The sequence below is a fragment of the Bos indicus genome, chromosome 26 (genome assembly GCF_029378745.1).
Source record: "Bos indicus isolate NIAB-ARS_2022 breed Sahiwal x Tharparkar chromosome 26, NIAB-ARS_B.indTharparkar_mat_pri_1.0, whole genome shotgun sequence".
Classification (NCBI taxonomy): domain Eukaryota; kingdom Metazoa; phylum Chordata; class Mammalia; order Artiodactyla; family Bovidae; genus Bos; species Bos indicus.
The window spans coordinates 45894901-45910828 of record NC_091785.1 but is presented as its reverse complement, the minus strand read 5'-3'; the positions used below and the strand labels follow the sequence as shown (position 1 = coordinate 45910828).

General features: G+C 45.9%; 1 protein-coding gene across 4 annotated transcripts in view; it reads right to left on the bottom strand.

The window, feature by feature from the left end:
* The window catches only part of DOCK1 (dedicator of cytokinesis 1), a 556998-nt gene that overhangs the window by 468964 nt on the left and 72106 nt on the right, over positions 1-15928 (bottom strand). For 2 of the 4 annotated variants that reach the window (XM_070781087.1, XM_070781088.1), the window contains 7 exons: positions 15073-15221; positions 11516-11651; positions 10470-10627; positions 9020-9101; positions 8463-8598; positions 4808-4880; positions 1615-1757 (listed from right to left, as the gene is read on the bottom strand). In XM_070781087.1, the coding sequence (XP_070637188.1) occupies positions 1615-1757; positions 4808-4880; positions 8463-8598; positions 9020-9101; positions 10470-10627; positions 11516-11651; positions 15073-15221 (877 nt within the window). The remainder of the gene's footprint in view (positions 1-1614; positions 1758-4807; positions 4881-8462; positions 8599-9019; positions 9102-10469; positions 10628-11515; positions 11652-15072; positions 15222-15928) is intronic. The other 2 variants (XM_070781089.1, XM_070781090.1) reach the window with 1 other exon arrangement.

Sequence of the window (15928 nt, the reverse complement as noted above, 5' to 3'; positions counted from 1 at the left end):
TCCTCTTTTTCAGCAAGTTCCGGCTGGCCTGCCAGCAGTCTCCACTTTTCCCAGGTGACCCTGTAATAAAACTGGATCAAAACTCTGATGACACTGCAAGAGAAGCCAGAGGCCTGGGGACCCCGCCCCAGAGTGACTCCAATCAAACAGCTTTAATTGGGTCTCCCCGTGGTTTTCAATTAAAGTGCAAATTGGGAGGGCTGGTAATTGATGAGAAGACGGGTCCTGGGTCAGCTGAAAATTGCTCTGTCTACAGGGGCCATGGTTCAATAACGTTTGGGGCTGAGGTTTCGGTTTTGTTGTTTTCCGGGGGGGAGGGGCGGTTCAAACCAAAAGACAGTCCGGCAGAGGGACAGGAGCAGCTAATTCCTGCAGAACGTTCTTCAGACTTGATTCACACTCTCCCTCAGGGCAATGGGAAAAGAATCAAGATAATTGTTTCTTAAAAATCGAGTGACGTAAGGTAACCAGACAATGAAACAGGTCCGTTCACCTGAGCCCCACTGAGTCCATGGCAAGCCTGCATCTAATCAAGGACTAACAAGCGGATTGTCCCACCAGTCTCAGGCCTGGGAGATTCTGAAGGTGACTTCCCCTCCGGCTGGAGGCAGGGCCTCAGCAAACACTTGTTTTCCAGCAGCCCTCCCGGCCAGGCGAGTGCCAACTGTCACCAGCCCAAGGTGATTGATTCATAGCCTCTGCCAACAGAAGGTCAGCCCCTGGGAAACTTGTCAGCGTGGGATTAAAAACGATGACTGCACGCCAGGTGCGCGAGGGAGGATAACTCCCCTCAGTTACAAACCTGAAGGGGAACTGGCCTGCAAAACGGAACCGCTTTCTCAGGGGTGTGGAGTGGGGAAGCCCCACAAGACAACATGGCAGGGCTTAGCTCACAACACGAGTGAGGAAAAAGCAGCGAGAAAGACTGCGCGCATGGGGAGGTGGGCTGCGTTGAATGTCTGTGTGTCTCTAAGCAGCAAGGTGAAATCACAGGCAGGGGATGGCTATTTCATTCTCTGCTGAAGTCACTCAAGTGTTCTGAATAGCAGAGATGGCTGGAGAAGTCTAAGGAAGACAGACAAAGGAGTTGCTTCCTGGCCCATCGACTCTGGGCTCTTTGCAAGCGTTTAATCCTAGTATCCCAGTCAGCGTTCTCTCATCCAGGAGCTTGGTTCTCAGTAGTGCTTACAAAGATGACCAGTGAGGAGAGCCTCACAGGCTGTACGTACATCCGGGACAATGGGCAAACACCATTACCCTACACCACCAGCGTTATCAGCGTCAGCGGCATGACCGTCAGTATCTTTGTAATCATTACTGCCATCTTTGTTATCATCATCACCATCACCAATATCACTGTTATCACCATTACCACCATCAGTATTATCAGTATCATTGTTATCATCATGACCGTCATCAGCATTATCATCACTGCCGTTACCATGATCACTGTTATCATCACCATCACCGTTTCCACCACCACCATTATTATCACACACGATCATCACCATCATCACCGTCATGATCATCATCAAACTAAAATTCAAACCACACAGGACATTCCCAGGCTCATGCACACGGACACTTAAAGGAATGAAACCATAGGATACGTACCCTGGCCCTTGTGGTTGACTTCTTTGGCAGCAATGACTTTGTTTATAACAGTCTGAAGGAAGTCATTCTCCCCCGCCACCCTGGGTGAAAAACGGGATGACATGTTCAGCGGCTTGTGTCGGATGGCGTCGTCCAACGCGAGCCTGGAGGGCACGGGACGACCAAGACCACAGGAGACAAGGGGCACGGGGACCCAGAGGTGACGGGAACAAGGGAACACGAGAGAGCATCACCACCGAGCGTGAGAGAGAGTCGGCACGAGGCAACGCACGACAAAGGACAGGATAGGTGACAAGAGAGACAGGGAAGAGCATCGATCAGGAAATGCTGAACCACACGAGAGAAGTAAAGCAAACAAGCCTGACTCTACCCCGGGGATAAAGGTGCACCAGAGCTACACTCCATGCCTGTCAGACAGTTTACAAAGAAGGGAACTGATCTGAAAGCAACACGACTGAACAGCATCTAATCCCAAGGCATGTTTATGACCATGTCTTCTATTTCAGTAATTCCTGGCCAGAGCATAGGTCGAGCGGTGGGTGCTTTGAAGGGAAAAGCAAAATCAAGATGAAAAAAAAAAAAAGATCCCTTGGACCCAATTGCTTGGGAAGCTTAAGTACAGACTCTGCTCCATCAGACTATGTACTCCACATAGCCTAAAATAATTAAATGTGAAAACAATGGAATAATCTTCAGAGAACACAACAGCCATGTCTGAGCAGTTAAAAACTGTGACACAATTATGGATATAAATCATCAGTGTTCAGGGGACTCATGAATCAGGAGCTTTCTGCAGAAAGTGTACCAGGACTGAGGAAATAAATACAAACAGGCGACATGGGCAAAGAGAAATACCATGTAGCACAGCCAAGCGCAACATGCAGTGAGCAAGGAGATAAGTGTGTGATGTTTAAAATGATCTCCAAAAACAAGGACAAGTGTTATTTATCCCGTGAGCCCACGTGACTCAAGGGAGCTGAGGGCTGTTTTCATTTACTTCCCCAAGTTCAAAAAGACAGAGAAAGAGAGAGAGAGAAATGTACACTATGATTCCTCCCCTAGAACTTACCCTGTGATATAATAAATCAGTTTTAATGGAGCAAAAAATGGGTTTCATTAGCATGGCATTTCCCAAAGAACTACTTCCCCTGCTTATTTTGCTATTAAAATCATGTTTCTGTTTTGTCTCTAACACTGAACATATGAATCTGGATATCAGTCTTCCTTTAATGGAGCAAGAACTCACAAACTACAATGCGAGTTGAACATGTGATTTTTTTACAAGTGGACATTTCACTACAGGACAGAAAAAGATGGCAGCAACCTGCCATCTCCAGGTCATAACATGTCCCAGTGAAATTTAGATTAGTGAGTCTAAAACTAATAACCCTCTCACTTTTCAAACCATAACTCAAAAAAACTTTTTTCTTTGACTTTTCCCAGAAGACAGTAGTAGGCAACAGGTAACTTTAACGCAGTGGTTCATTTGGACATGAAGAAACTCTGATGTCTAGTATCTAAACGGCATTCTAAACAGCACTGGGCTGCACTTTTTTTCTCATGGGCAACTCACTATCATTTCATACTCGTGTGCTTTATTGATTACCATGATACCAGCTCATATTCCAAGATGACGTTCCTCTTGTTTACTAAACAAACTTCCAGATTTTGTAGAACCGAGCTCCCTCTGTAACTCTCATCACTGGCTGTGATTCCACAGTATTAATATCACCACCCAACAGAACATTCCATGATGAGAGGAACGTTCTCCATCGGCACTGACTGATCTGGCAGCCACTAGCCACTTATGGTCCTGAAGGCTTTAGATGGGACCACTGTGATGGAGGCAGGAAATATCTGATTTCAGTTAATTTTCATGAACTCAAACCGTTACACGTAGCTAGAGGTTACAGTGTTGCACAGAAGAATCGCTCTAAAGCAATGAAGCCACAACAAACCACTGCCTCCAGCTGTGGGGTGAAATACACAAATGTGAACCCCAATTTAGAGCACATTCATGCTTTTCTGTTATCCTAACTTCCTACTGAGCCAGGCCTGGGGATGCTGTCTGAATAGATCAGCTGCCTGCAAAGGAACCACTCTATTCCACCTGGAACACGTGCTTCTCCAGCCTGGGACTAAGAGCGTGGTCCGTCCTGCAAAGACAGGATGCAAAGGGAAAGCACCCCCTGCCTCCTGCCCTCCCACCCCCTGCCCCAGGACAGGATTCATCCCACCACCCACCAGCATCACGGGCCTCAAAACTCCCTTGGTTAGCACCTGAAAACAATCAAAACTGCCTAAAATAAAATTTCTCTCAAGCCCGGAATCAAGTAGAAACCAGAAATGAGGAGAAAAGACAAGAACGCAGGGCACTATGACAGGTCACTCTAACTCGATTTATCATTTGCTCCTCTAAGGTTTCACACCGCCAGGAGGAAGCCGCCTCTTGCAATTAACCTAAACCGCTCTAATTCCTCCTCCTCTCTCCCCACCTCTGTGTGAGGCGGAGAAGTGCCCTTGAAGGGACTACAAACCATTATCCAAGTGCCCTCTCTGGCTTTAATCTCCAGGGAAATAACACCAATTCTTTCAACCTTTTCCACGGAAACTGCCTTCAAATCAGAGAGTCAATTTAATGAAGCTCCCCGGAGTGCTTTCCAAGCTCGCCACACCTCTTGACAGACTTCAGGTCAGAACTAGACAAACCCTAAACATAGCAAGCACAGGCAGCGTCCACTTGAAGCAACCCAGGGGACAGAAAAATCACAAGGATTATTTCTCGCTTTACAAAAGAATTCAGTCTTATTTTGTTTGGTTTTTTTATTTGGAAGACAGCAACTTATCATGATGAATTTGAAGTACTGTATTTTGAAAATGTGAATACTTTAAGTTCATCCGTGGTGTAAGGAGATGTTCAAGTCCAGAGAGGAACTCTAACTCTGCATGTCCTACGTGATAAGCCAAGTCAGGGATCACACGTAAAACCTTGTACTTCAAGACCATAAACTTTGACCCAGGTTTCTTATGGCTACAAAAACGCCCTACACTAAGTGACTAAGATGTCTCGTTATTATAAAATAATCAATTGCTATTCATGCTGAATTTATAAACTGAACTATAAAGATAACTATTACAAACACACATTTTCCATATTCTATGGGGTTAAACACTTGGATTGTCTCATACTTACGGCTGAAACGGAATGAAATGTTGTTTGTCTTCATCATCTACTTTTCCATTTATTATATCCGTTACATCCATCACTGGAGACAAGAAAAAAAGAGAGACGGCTGTGCTTAAAGGCTGCCATTACAGAAAACAAACAAAAGAACTTCAGAATGTCTTCTGACCAACAAGAAGCATGAACTGACCCGTGGAATTTTTTTCTATATTCAAGTTTAAAGCATTTCCACGTTTGAAAGACCAATTAAGTTACCTGAAAAATACCTGCCCAAATAGGGATGGGGCTTAAACAGCAAAGCTCCATTTAACAAATTCCTCTATTAACCAATAGGCACCAGTTAAGCTTCTTTGCTCCAACAGGACTTTGTGAGATGAGGAAATACTCTATTTTTGTTTACTTATTGATTTCTTTATTTTCGGCTGTGCTGGGTCGTCAGTGATGCCTGCAGGCTTCGCTAGCTGCAGTGAGCAGAGGCTCCTTTCTAGTTGCGGTGCTCAGGCTTGTCACTGCATTGGCTTCCTTTATGGCAGAGCGTGGGCTCCAGAGTGGGGCCTCAGCACCTGCGGTCATGGGCTTAGCTGCTCCGCAGCATGTGGGATCCCAGACCAGGGGTCAAACCCCGCATTGGCAGGCGGATTCTTAACTACTGGACCACCAGCAAAGTCCAAAATGAAATGTTCTATCGCAAGCAGCACGTGAGATATGGCAAGTGTGATGGAGGGACTGAATTGTTACTTTGATTTCATTCATTTCTGCCAAAAGAGCCAGCTGGGGCAGGGTGACCACACCAGGCAGCACTGATCCGCAGCCGCATGGCAGTCACCCGGCCCCCGAGTAAGGAAGCAGTAATAACGTGGCGACAGTTAGCCGCCTCGTGCTGGCGTCTGTGGACAATGTTTCCAGAAACACTTGGCATCTAATCCTCACGCTTACCTCCTCTACGGTGGAGGAGACTAGGCTCAAAGACCTAAATGAATTCGCCCAAAATCTAGTGGCTAGAACATCTCCCATGCCCCAGCTCAGACCAACACAGTGAGGAACCCAAGAAACAGCCCAGGGTGCTGGACACAAGCTGTCTCTGCTCAGCCTCCTTACCTGACTGCAGGTAAGTGAGCAACAAGTCCCGGGTATTTCCTTTTGCACAATCCCTTCCCTAATGACATACGACCAAATACTAAATATGAACAATTTCTATCTCTACCACCCCAAAACAGGAAAAGGGATCTGTAGGGGGAACAGAAGCATCCCATCTAATGTTAAGATGCTCCTATGCAAAAGACCACATCTTGACGGCCAGTTCCGAACCACCACACACAGCGAGTGTTTTAGCCCAAGTCCCATCAGTCTTTCGGCATCTGCAGCAGCAGCTCAGACAGCCAGCTCTAGATGGGTCATAACAAGTGAGTCTGTACCCAGGAGACCATCTCCCACAGCCCAGTCCGCAATGAGCCACCTTCCTGCATCCACAGACCTCTCTCTATCATGGGGCTCATCCCACCAGCTGACTATAAGGCCCCCTGATGGTCCAGCTTTCTTGTCAAAGCTCCCTAGTCCCTAGCTTGGACACGTCTAGGGGCCCAGCAACTACTGGCAAGAAGGCAGCATGTGAGCAAGAAACACACCCTTGGTCTGAGCACCGGTAACTTGAAAGCAGCCTCCGTTCTGCTACTTTCTAGGAGTGACAGTCCCTTTGGGGCTCCCCCAGCCCAGAACTCAGCAGAGAAAGCATTGAAATCGCCCGTCACCATGTCCTTCCCTCACTGGTCTTGCTTTGGTGAGGACTTTGAGCGTTCAAAGGTTCCTGCTGTCAAAGGAAGAAGTAAAGGACTTGGGGGCGTCACCCCCAATCTGGGAGCCCAAGTATTTCTATTTTCAGGTATGAGGGTCCGTCATAAGGAAGCCAGGTGTCCAGCCATATGTAGTTACCATGGGCGTGTGACGGAGGAGGACCTGAACACCCCCGAAATACGACATCATAGGATGCAGGGGCAGAAGGAAGGGGACGTCGGGATGCTGCTGATGGAGGAGGGACAGCAAAGGCAGGAAGCCAGGCAGGCACCATGAGAAGTGATGAGAAGCACGAGGCTGAGGCAAAGGGCCGGGTCGGCTCAGAGTGACGCCTCCCCACAGCCTGCTCAGAGCAACCTGGCACTGAGCGTCCAGGTGGCCAAGATGCACAGCAGCTGTTTGCAGGGGCTCATCCTCTGCCAACAGTCAGAAGAGACACAAAGATCCAAGTTCAAGGACAGGCACGGGGTACCTAGGCAAGAATATGTTTTAACACCTCCCTGTGTATATGAGTGTCTAAGTGTAATGAGAAATACACTTAAGGCTGAGAATCACTGTCTTAAAATATGTACCTCTTATGCCCCAAATGTACCATGACCACATTGCCTGATGACATTTACCCCCTCCCTCTCAGAGTGGAGATACGAGTAGGAAGTTAGGAAGTACACAAGCAGAATGCTCAGGTCCTTACGTAGCATCTACAGAAACACACCAGCCCACAGCTAAGGAGAGCCAACCCTCTGGGCTGAACGCAGAAGGTAAGAGATCACTTGCCCCCTCCCTACCTCATCCCCATTGGGCACTTTTGCTCTGAACCTAAAACGGCTCTAAAAAAATCTGTTTAAAAGGGGCTATGCACACGTGCTCAGTCGCTTCAGTCCTGTCCGACTCGTTGCGATCCTACAGGCTGTAGCCCACCAGGCTCCTCAGTCCATGGAACTGTCCAGGCAAGAATGCTGGAGTGGGTTGCCAGGCCCTCCTCCAGGGGATCTTCCCAACCCAGGGATTGAACCCAAGTCTCCTGGTCCCCTGCATTGCAGGTGGATTCTTTACTGCTGAGCCACTGGGGAAGCCCTTAAAAGAGGCCAAAACAAAACTCAACATAATGATGAAAGCCCGGAGCTTCCTGGTAATGCAGGTAAAGAACCCCTCCATTGCCACTGAAACAAGAAATCATGCGATGCATCAGAAAGGAAGAGTTTTTCTCACGTATGTATATAAACCCCAAGAATCACAAAAAAGGACAAGAACTAGAAGGCTGTGCAGTGAAGGGCGGCCATCTAATCGTGAGGGAACATTGTTTCCCAAATTGTGAAAAATGAGTGACACCAAAAGAGGTCAGCTAACGAGGACGTCCCGGGGACACTTTCCTGTCCTTCCACAGGGACGGCTCGTTTCTCCCTTTTCCTGCACCGTCACCAAAAACAAAACAGAGCTCACGTCCGCAGAGAAAAAAAGCCCCTGTGTGAAGAGAGCTCTGTCCTCTCTGAGCTTTTGTCTTCTGCCTCTTCATCACTTAGACCATTCTGTACGGACTCATTCCTAAATCAATCCATCACCAAGTCAGAAACACCACAACCCTCCTTGGCTGGCTTCCCTCCAGGATGAGGGTGTGGGAATGTGGGTCAGGGTCTCTGCCAGGAAACGGGCTCCACTGTCATAGCAAAGACGGGATTTGTGCCTGAGGCTGGTGGACAAAGCCCCCGAGCCACATGTCGACGTGAACCCACACAGAGAAGAACAGATGTTCCCTCTCTCCAGCGGACAAGCTTGTACACCAAGCGGCCCACGGTCCAGTATTCAGCAGCAGCTCGTATTCAGGGTGGAGGTGCTGATCTCCAAAGTCTTCAGGAAGAGGAAGGAAATGGATTACCGGCCACCCCGAAAGGCCGTCGCAGGCCCGACGTCAGCTTCCTCGTGTTGTTGTCCCTCAGCTCCATGCGACCCACGCGGACGATCTGACACACAAAACTGATTTTCTCCCTTTTCAGGTCTTTGCTTCCCAGGTCCTGGAAATATTAATTTCCGTAAATTATTGTGGAGAAGCATTACTCAAGGCAGGTTCAATTGCAACAGACAGTAGAGAGATAGATTGCCACTCTTCACTCCAACCAGTTTTTACTATTTTAATAAGTGATTCACAAGACAAAGAGGAGCTGAATTACAAAAGTCAATTAGCATTAAATGAATTTAAGATCCATGTTTAAGAGACATACTCAACACCACGGAGTACATCTTTGTCATGGGGCCTCGAAGGGTGGCTAGAGGCCCAGAAGGTTTCTGGGCAGCTACGTTATTACAGGAAATTAACAAGGAGTCCCGGCATCCCAAGGACCCACGCTCCAGGGTGGTGAGAAGTCAGACAGGGCTCATTAAAAACAGTCATGAGAATGGTGAGCAATTCAAGTGAACATCTTTGGATACACTCACCGTGAAAACAGCTCGCAAATTGTGTAACCTGTCTATGTCTTTAGGCAATCCTGAACTTGACCAGCGGACAAGGTAGTTCTCACTTGGGAAAAAAGGAAATAAAAGCAAATTAATTTTCCAAACAGATCAGGGAACCAAATGTGCATCCTCAGTGGATTTTCATTAGTATCACAGAGGTCCATTATGCAGACAATGGTAAGGGTTCAGAAACATCAACCACATCAGACGGAGCAGCTCTGCCATTGACATACAAGTACTCTCCATACAGCATCTTACTCAAGGTCTGCCCGTACAAAATCCCTGAGGTTTTCAGTTTGGATGTCCAGGATTACAACTGCAAAGGACCTATCTGCAAATGGCATTTCATAGTTTTTATTATATTTTTAACAATGTTTTAAATTCAATTTACAGTGTTGTGTCACTTTCAGGTGTAAAGCACAGCGATTCAGTTACACATATATGCTCTTTTTCAGATTCTCTTCCATTATAAGTTATTATAAGACACTGAATAAGGTTCCCTGTGCTATACAGTAGGTCCTTGTTGACTTTATACAGAGTAGTGTGTACATGTTAAAAATTTTTTTATTAAAAGCATACTCGTTCATTTGGAATGACTACAGTCTCAAATTCACTATTTATTCATTTATAGTACAAAGTAAAACTTCATGATGATTTCCAAGCCTGCCATAAGCCAAACATGACCTAAAAATATATATTAAATCCTATGACAGGAAGAAATAGTCTTTGTCAGAAGTGGCAATGAAATTTGTTCTCTTTTCTGCCATATACTAAGTTCTTAAATTTTCAATAATGTGAGTGAAGATTCTGGAGCTTTATACCCAGACACACACACACACGTTTACTACACAGACAGTCCAAACCATACTTTTTCCATCTGGACAAAGAGAAAGTTACACCAAGGAACAAAGACAAGAACTAGGAAAGACAGCACATGAGACGATGAGAAATGACAGACTGGATTTACAATATTTTATTCAACACGTATTCACTGACAGCCTTTATGCAGCAGGCACCGACCTAGACACTGTTTCCCATCCAATCACCTTGGAGGAAAAACAACAGGTCAAAGGTCCAGGAATGACACTCACAGAGAACCAAAGCTCAAAAAGGCAACATCAAGATCAGAGCACTACTGGAGCGAGGGAGGGGGCCATAAACAAAGCACCCCATAAAGACAACGCAGGAAGCGTGACTTCAGTCCTTAGTCATGCAGTTGCCAGGTTGTGAAAACATTACAAGACTCCAACTGTTCAATCGAATATCCACGTCCTTGCCGGAAAGCTGATCCTGGCCCAGACTCCAGCTGCTTGGGGGAAGTCTGGCCAGCTGATCACCCCAAGGACTCCCCGCAAGAGCGAGACTTTGGGGTGATTCTGAGGCCATGTTCCCAGCGGTGGCCAAAGAGGAAAGACAGGGGCTCCTCACTGACCTGATAAACTTGGACTCCACAGGGTCGTACAGAGACATGAGCACCTCGGCATCTTCTCCTATTTTACAGACCACGTTCTTGAGGTTGACAAACAAGGCCAGGGAAGGGGTGGCGGCAAACTTGGCTTGTCTGTTAATGTCTATGTTCTGCTTCTGAGACTGTCAGTGGAAATAAAATAAGAAACAGAAAGGTGACATGAGCCACACTCGTGGCTAACTCTTACTCTGTTCATCCCCTACAGAACAGAAAACCATGCGAACCCAGTCACACAGCAAAGCCCTTCATGCAGAACAGAAAACCACGCGAACCCAGTCACACAGCAAAGCCCTTCATGCAGCTTCTTCCTTGATGTTATCAACATGACCACGAGCCGAGCTGAAAAGAATATGCCCGGGGCGATGATCCCAGCACTGTGAGAAGTTATACTGAGTATTTACTTCCGATACAAAACGTTTAGGGGCCCAATCATCCATCAGAATGGAGATTACACGTGCAGTTGCTTATTCGATTTTTGATTCTCCCATCAGGTCAAACCCTCTGAGGACATCTCTGTGTTATTCATCATTATGGCCTCAGGACCTGGCACACTGTAGGCGTTCAGCAGTTGCTGAATGAATGGATGGCTCAATCACCCAACTGAGTTCTGAGTATAGACTGCATACAAGTTACCATTAACGGCCATGGGAAATGAAAAAGATCAGTAAGACGCATGTTCCCTGCCCTCATCACACTTAGACACATCCCTTTCCTACTCCTATCAAAGAGGAAACGCAGAATGGAGTACTGTTGCCCATGAGTTAAGACCACAAAGTCAGTGTCATTAAACCCTCAAGGGATGAAAAGCCTTCAGGTCATCCACAGCAGGTTTAGACGCTGGGCTCCATTCCATCCATCAGTGTCTGAAATACATGCTGAAGCTGGGCCTTTTCATGGTGTAGCTAATGCAATCGTCATGTTTTACTGGTGACGTTTCACTAATGTTGTCAACTGTTACTGAGAAAACGTACCCTGGGTGTAAATGGCATAGTACAGAGAGCTGAACTTACTTTTTCTTCTTGCAATCTTTCCTCCACTTGTTTGGAAGCTACTTCATGAGCTCTGAAAAGACTAATTGTGCTAGTTAGTTCTGGATCCAGAATGTTCCCATCCTCATCTCTCACCACCAAGTCCAAATCGAGGATTCTAGAACAAGAAGAATTCAGAACTTCACCAACAAACTTCAGTCCTAGCAACTGAGCAAGATGAAATCAAAAGTCAGGGTCACTCTCACAGTATCAGAAAACATAGTTCTGTGAGGTCACTGTCATTTAACTTTCTTTGTACGCCCTTGGAATTAAAAAAAAAAAAATTACTCAAATCTTACTTCCATTGCTGTAGTGACTTTTACTTACAGATCTAGAAAGCCCAAATGAAATGTATGTCGCTAATTACTACATGAACAGTATGGACAGTTAAGCGCACACACGCTATGCACATACTGGGGGGGGGGGGTGCATATAAATTTGTGGGTATGTATACACAGCCCCATGCACACCCCTATGCCCAAATATATATACAGTTGGAGGTTGGGGAGAGGTGGAAGGGAGGAAAGCTGGAACAGAGGCATACTCACCACTCTCTCTGGAAGGTTCCATGGCACTACTTTCCTTCTGCCTAGAATCACAGATCTAATCCCTTAATTAGCCTATCAGAAGATTTTCAATAAAGACGTTCTACTGTTTCAACGTGGAACATATGGAAGTCATCCACAGAAATGTTAAGAAAGTTTCTGGCCAGATGGCTAAATGTAGTAGCCAACTTAAAACGCAGGCAGCATCTGGCTAATAAATCTGTCCATCCTATATCTGGAAGTGTTTTTTGGCAACAGTCTCTCCATTTCCCGTTAGGTGGTTTTTACCAGGATTTTATTTAAAGACTAAACAAAGGTGACTATATAAAGTAAGAAACCAAGAGTTTTACTAACAGTGGTGTGTTCTGGTTTTCTTTTAATAAGATACAAGGATCTTCACCACAGACGCCTGTTACTTTGCCTTTGGGACTTTTCTTCTTATTAAAAGGCTGTTGTTCAGTCACTAAGTCGTGTCTGACTCTTTGTGACCACGTGGACTGCAGTGCGCCAGGCTTCCCTGTCCTTCCCTTTCTCCCAGAGCTTGCTCAAACTCATGTCCATTGAGTCAGTGATGCCATCCAACCATCTCATCCTCTGTTGCTCCCTTCTCCTCCTGCCCTCAATCTTTCCCAGCATCAGGGTCTTTTCCAATGAGTCGGCTCTTTACATCAGGGGGTCAAAGTACTGGAGCTTCCGCATCAGTCCTTCCAGTAAACATTTAGGGTTGATTTCCTTTAGGATAGACTGGTTTGATCTCCTTGCTGTCCAGGGGACTCAAGAGCCTTCTCAAGAGCCACAGTTCAAAGGCATCAACTATTCAGTGCACAGTCTTCTCTATGGTCCAACTCTCGGCAGCAAATTTTTTTTATTTTTTTAACCATAAGACATAAGAAAACATCTTTTGAAATAAAGATAAATTAAGTCAGAGAATGTCTTTTTAACAGTTACAAGTCGAAGAGTTGACAGACTGACTTTGCAAAAAAGCCTCCACTTAGACGAACTAATCTCCTACTTGTCTCCTGTGAAGGTCACACACCTTAAGCTCTGTGTGAATGAGTCTGATAACACATCAGGCAGGTTTAGGTTTGTGAGCTGTGCTGGACTGCACTATATGAGTTCCTTGGACAAAAATCTGTCTTGTTAAGGACCGCATTTCCTATCCAAGCAGTAAATCACGTTTGGAAATACTTCCTTTCCTTAACTAGATTATTCCATGACATAATGTATTTTGGTAGCTTCCCACAGCCAAATTAAGCAGGTGGTTTCTGGACGTAAGTTCAAAACATGATACTCCAGCAGAAAATAAAATCAAAGCTCCAGAAGTTTAGTTTTCAAGCAGGTGGTCTTGAAATGAGTTTCACTGCAACAACATCTAATATCCTATACCCAGCAGTCTCTAGGTTTCTGGGGGGGGAACCTTCTCCTGTAGTTAATCCAAACACTACATCTTACTGATAATGTAGCTTTTAGAAACTTTTCACACTTGAAACTCTGAATTACCAGAAAGCAGAATTGTTATAATTCCGATTATACAAAATGCTTCTGTAGTTTTTCCAGGGCTTCCTTGGGTTGAATGGCTCAGGGTGAAGCTGTACTATTCTCTGAGCTTTATATCCTAACATGTAAAATGAGGGGGTTGGACTGAACCACTAGCTTCCCAATCTGCCGGCCTTCACGATCCAAGTCTATTTTTACAGACAGGGATTTCCAGTCAGCATTCCAGACGTGAGAAATCAGGATCTTAAGGAGTGGGGCCCAGCATTCTGTATTTTGAAAGTTTTCCAAGTGCCTCTGATATAGACCAGCATCTGGGAACCTTGTGACCACATACTTTTTAAGGCTTCTTGCAGCTCTGGCATTAGACGAATAGTTATCCAGTAGGAAAGGGCGTAGCCTCCCTCTGATTACAGAAGCTGGAAGGCGGGGGATGACCGTGCTGGGGGGATGACCGTGCTGGGGGGATGACCGTGCTGCAGGCAAGAGTGCCAACACCAGAGCACGCACCTCGATGGGTGGGTGAGCAACCACGGCTGAAGGCATTCGAGCAGAGCTGGGCGGTGCCCTGCTGTAAGAGGGAATTTCTGCATGAGACCTGCTCCTGTAGAACAGTTATATGATCTTTATATCAGAAGTACAAATTTAGGGGGCTGGATTTCTTTTTCCCAAAAGGTCTCACAAAACCACTAAGCCAAAGCACTGGTGCAGAAAATCTTACACACAGAGAAAAATCACCTTCCCGATAAAACATGCTCGGCTGTTCAGACAGCAGTGATGTTCTCAGAGTGACATGGTAAGATGCCAGTGACCTGGACACAGCATAAACGTGTGTGCCACCTCAGATGGGAGGCTCCTTATAAACTCAGCTTGTGTCTCCTCCAAGGTCTTCTTCTGGAGTTCTACCTGATTTTATTACCAGTTTTCATTCAAATCCATTGGGGAGTGAGACCATTCTGCTTTTGTGTCTTGGCCAGGCATCACCTGATCCTGAAAGTCTTGTGAGAAGACATGGCGAGGAACAAACTCGACCGGACACAGGATGGCAGAGAAAAGAAAAAGAGACTTGCTGGCTTTATTTTTGTTTGCCAGATCCCTACACTGGTAACAAATTTCCAGGTGCCCTTTGAGGTCTCCTCCAACTTGCAGAACGTCGATTCCACAGAAAGAGACCTGATGCCTGCTACTACACAAAGTACCCTCATATCTAGACTCAGGGTTGAATGCTGTCAGCAAAAAGGAAAAGTTCCTGTCGGGGGAATTGTTGTGATAAGGACAGGTTACCCCATCTTCTTGAAGAGAGTATGTTTTAACAATGACTCAGAAAACTCCAGATCCGATAGAAAACACCTCATGCTTTTAAGAAAAAAAACTGTGCCGTTATATGGACATTAGAAATTTTGTTGGTCGTAAGATAGGATTTTAGTCTCCTAAACGCTTAATGGTGATACCATTATATTGGTTAACATAAGCGTGAAATCATCTTTTGAACAAACAAACCTGTTTCCATAATCAATTTTGGCAGTGACCTTCTTCTTCAATTCCTTGAGCTCATCCTGCGGCAGAGTTCCAGAAAGAATCTGCGACCGCCACTCGATAAGGTCGTAGATCATGTGTCGAACGCTCCGGAACATCTCCCTGTTATCTTGCTAGATGAGGGGGGGAAACCAACTGTTAAGTTCTTGACTTAAAAGAGCATTGTAGTTGCTGTTTATGTCGGATTAATGGTGTTTTCAGCTTGGAACTGAACACATTAGATGGAATTAGGCTCCTATCACACGTGAAAAGATTAAAAGGATTAAAAACCACGACGATCTTCCATATTCAGGCCAGCGCTCCGGAGTATGTAGCCCTACACCCAAAGCGGACCCAGGGCAGGATCTGCACTTGGGGATCCCAACCAGCCCATGAACTTCCAGTCTCTGGACCAGGAAGGGGCAACCCTTGAAGCTCCCTGAGGAAGTGCCCGGTCTACAGGTCTTGCCTAAGGAATCTTCAGAATGGCCTTTGCCCCGATGATTCTCAGCACTGAGAAACCCAACCCGGAGCCCCGGCTGTCAGCTGACTACACGAGGACCTAGCCCGAGGCTATGGTGCATTCCGAATGTGCAGAGAGGCTTCTGCAAGAGGCACTATCTGGATCTACAAGCTCTTGGTGCATGTATAGCAAAAGGGAAATACACATGAGATTCAAACTTCACACCTACTTCTCACTTTCTACATATTTCGAGGGATTTGATGGTACCAAGAAAAGCAAGTTCTGCAACAGCATGAGAACAACTCATCAAGAAAATGAAGGATTAACCAAAGGAAAACAAACCCAGTGGTTCTTTCCAAGAATAGAAATCTAGGTGAA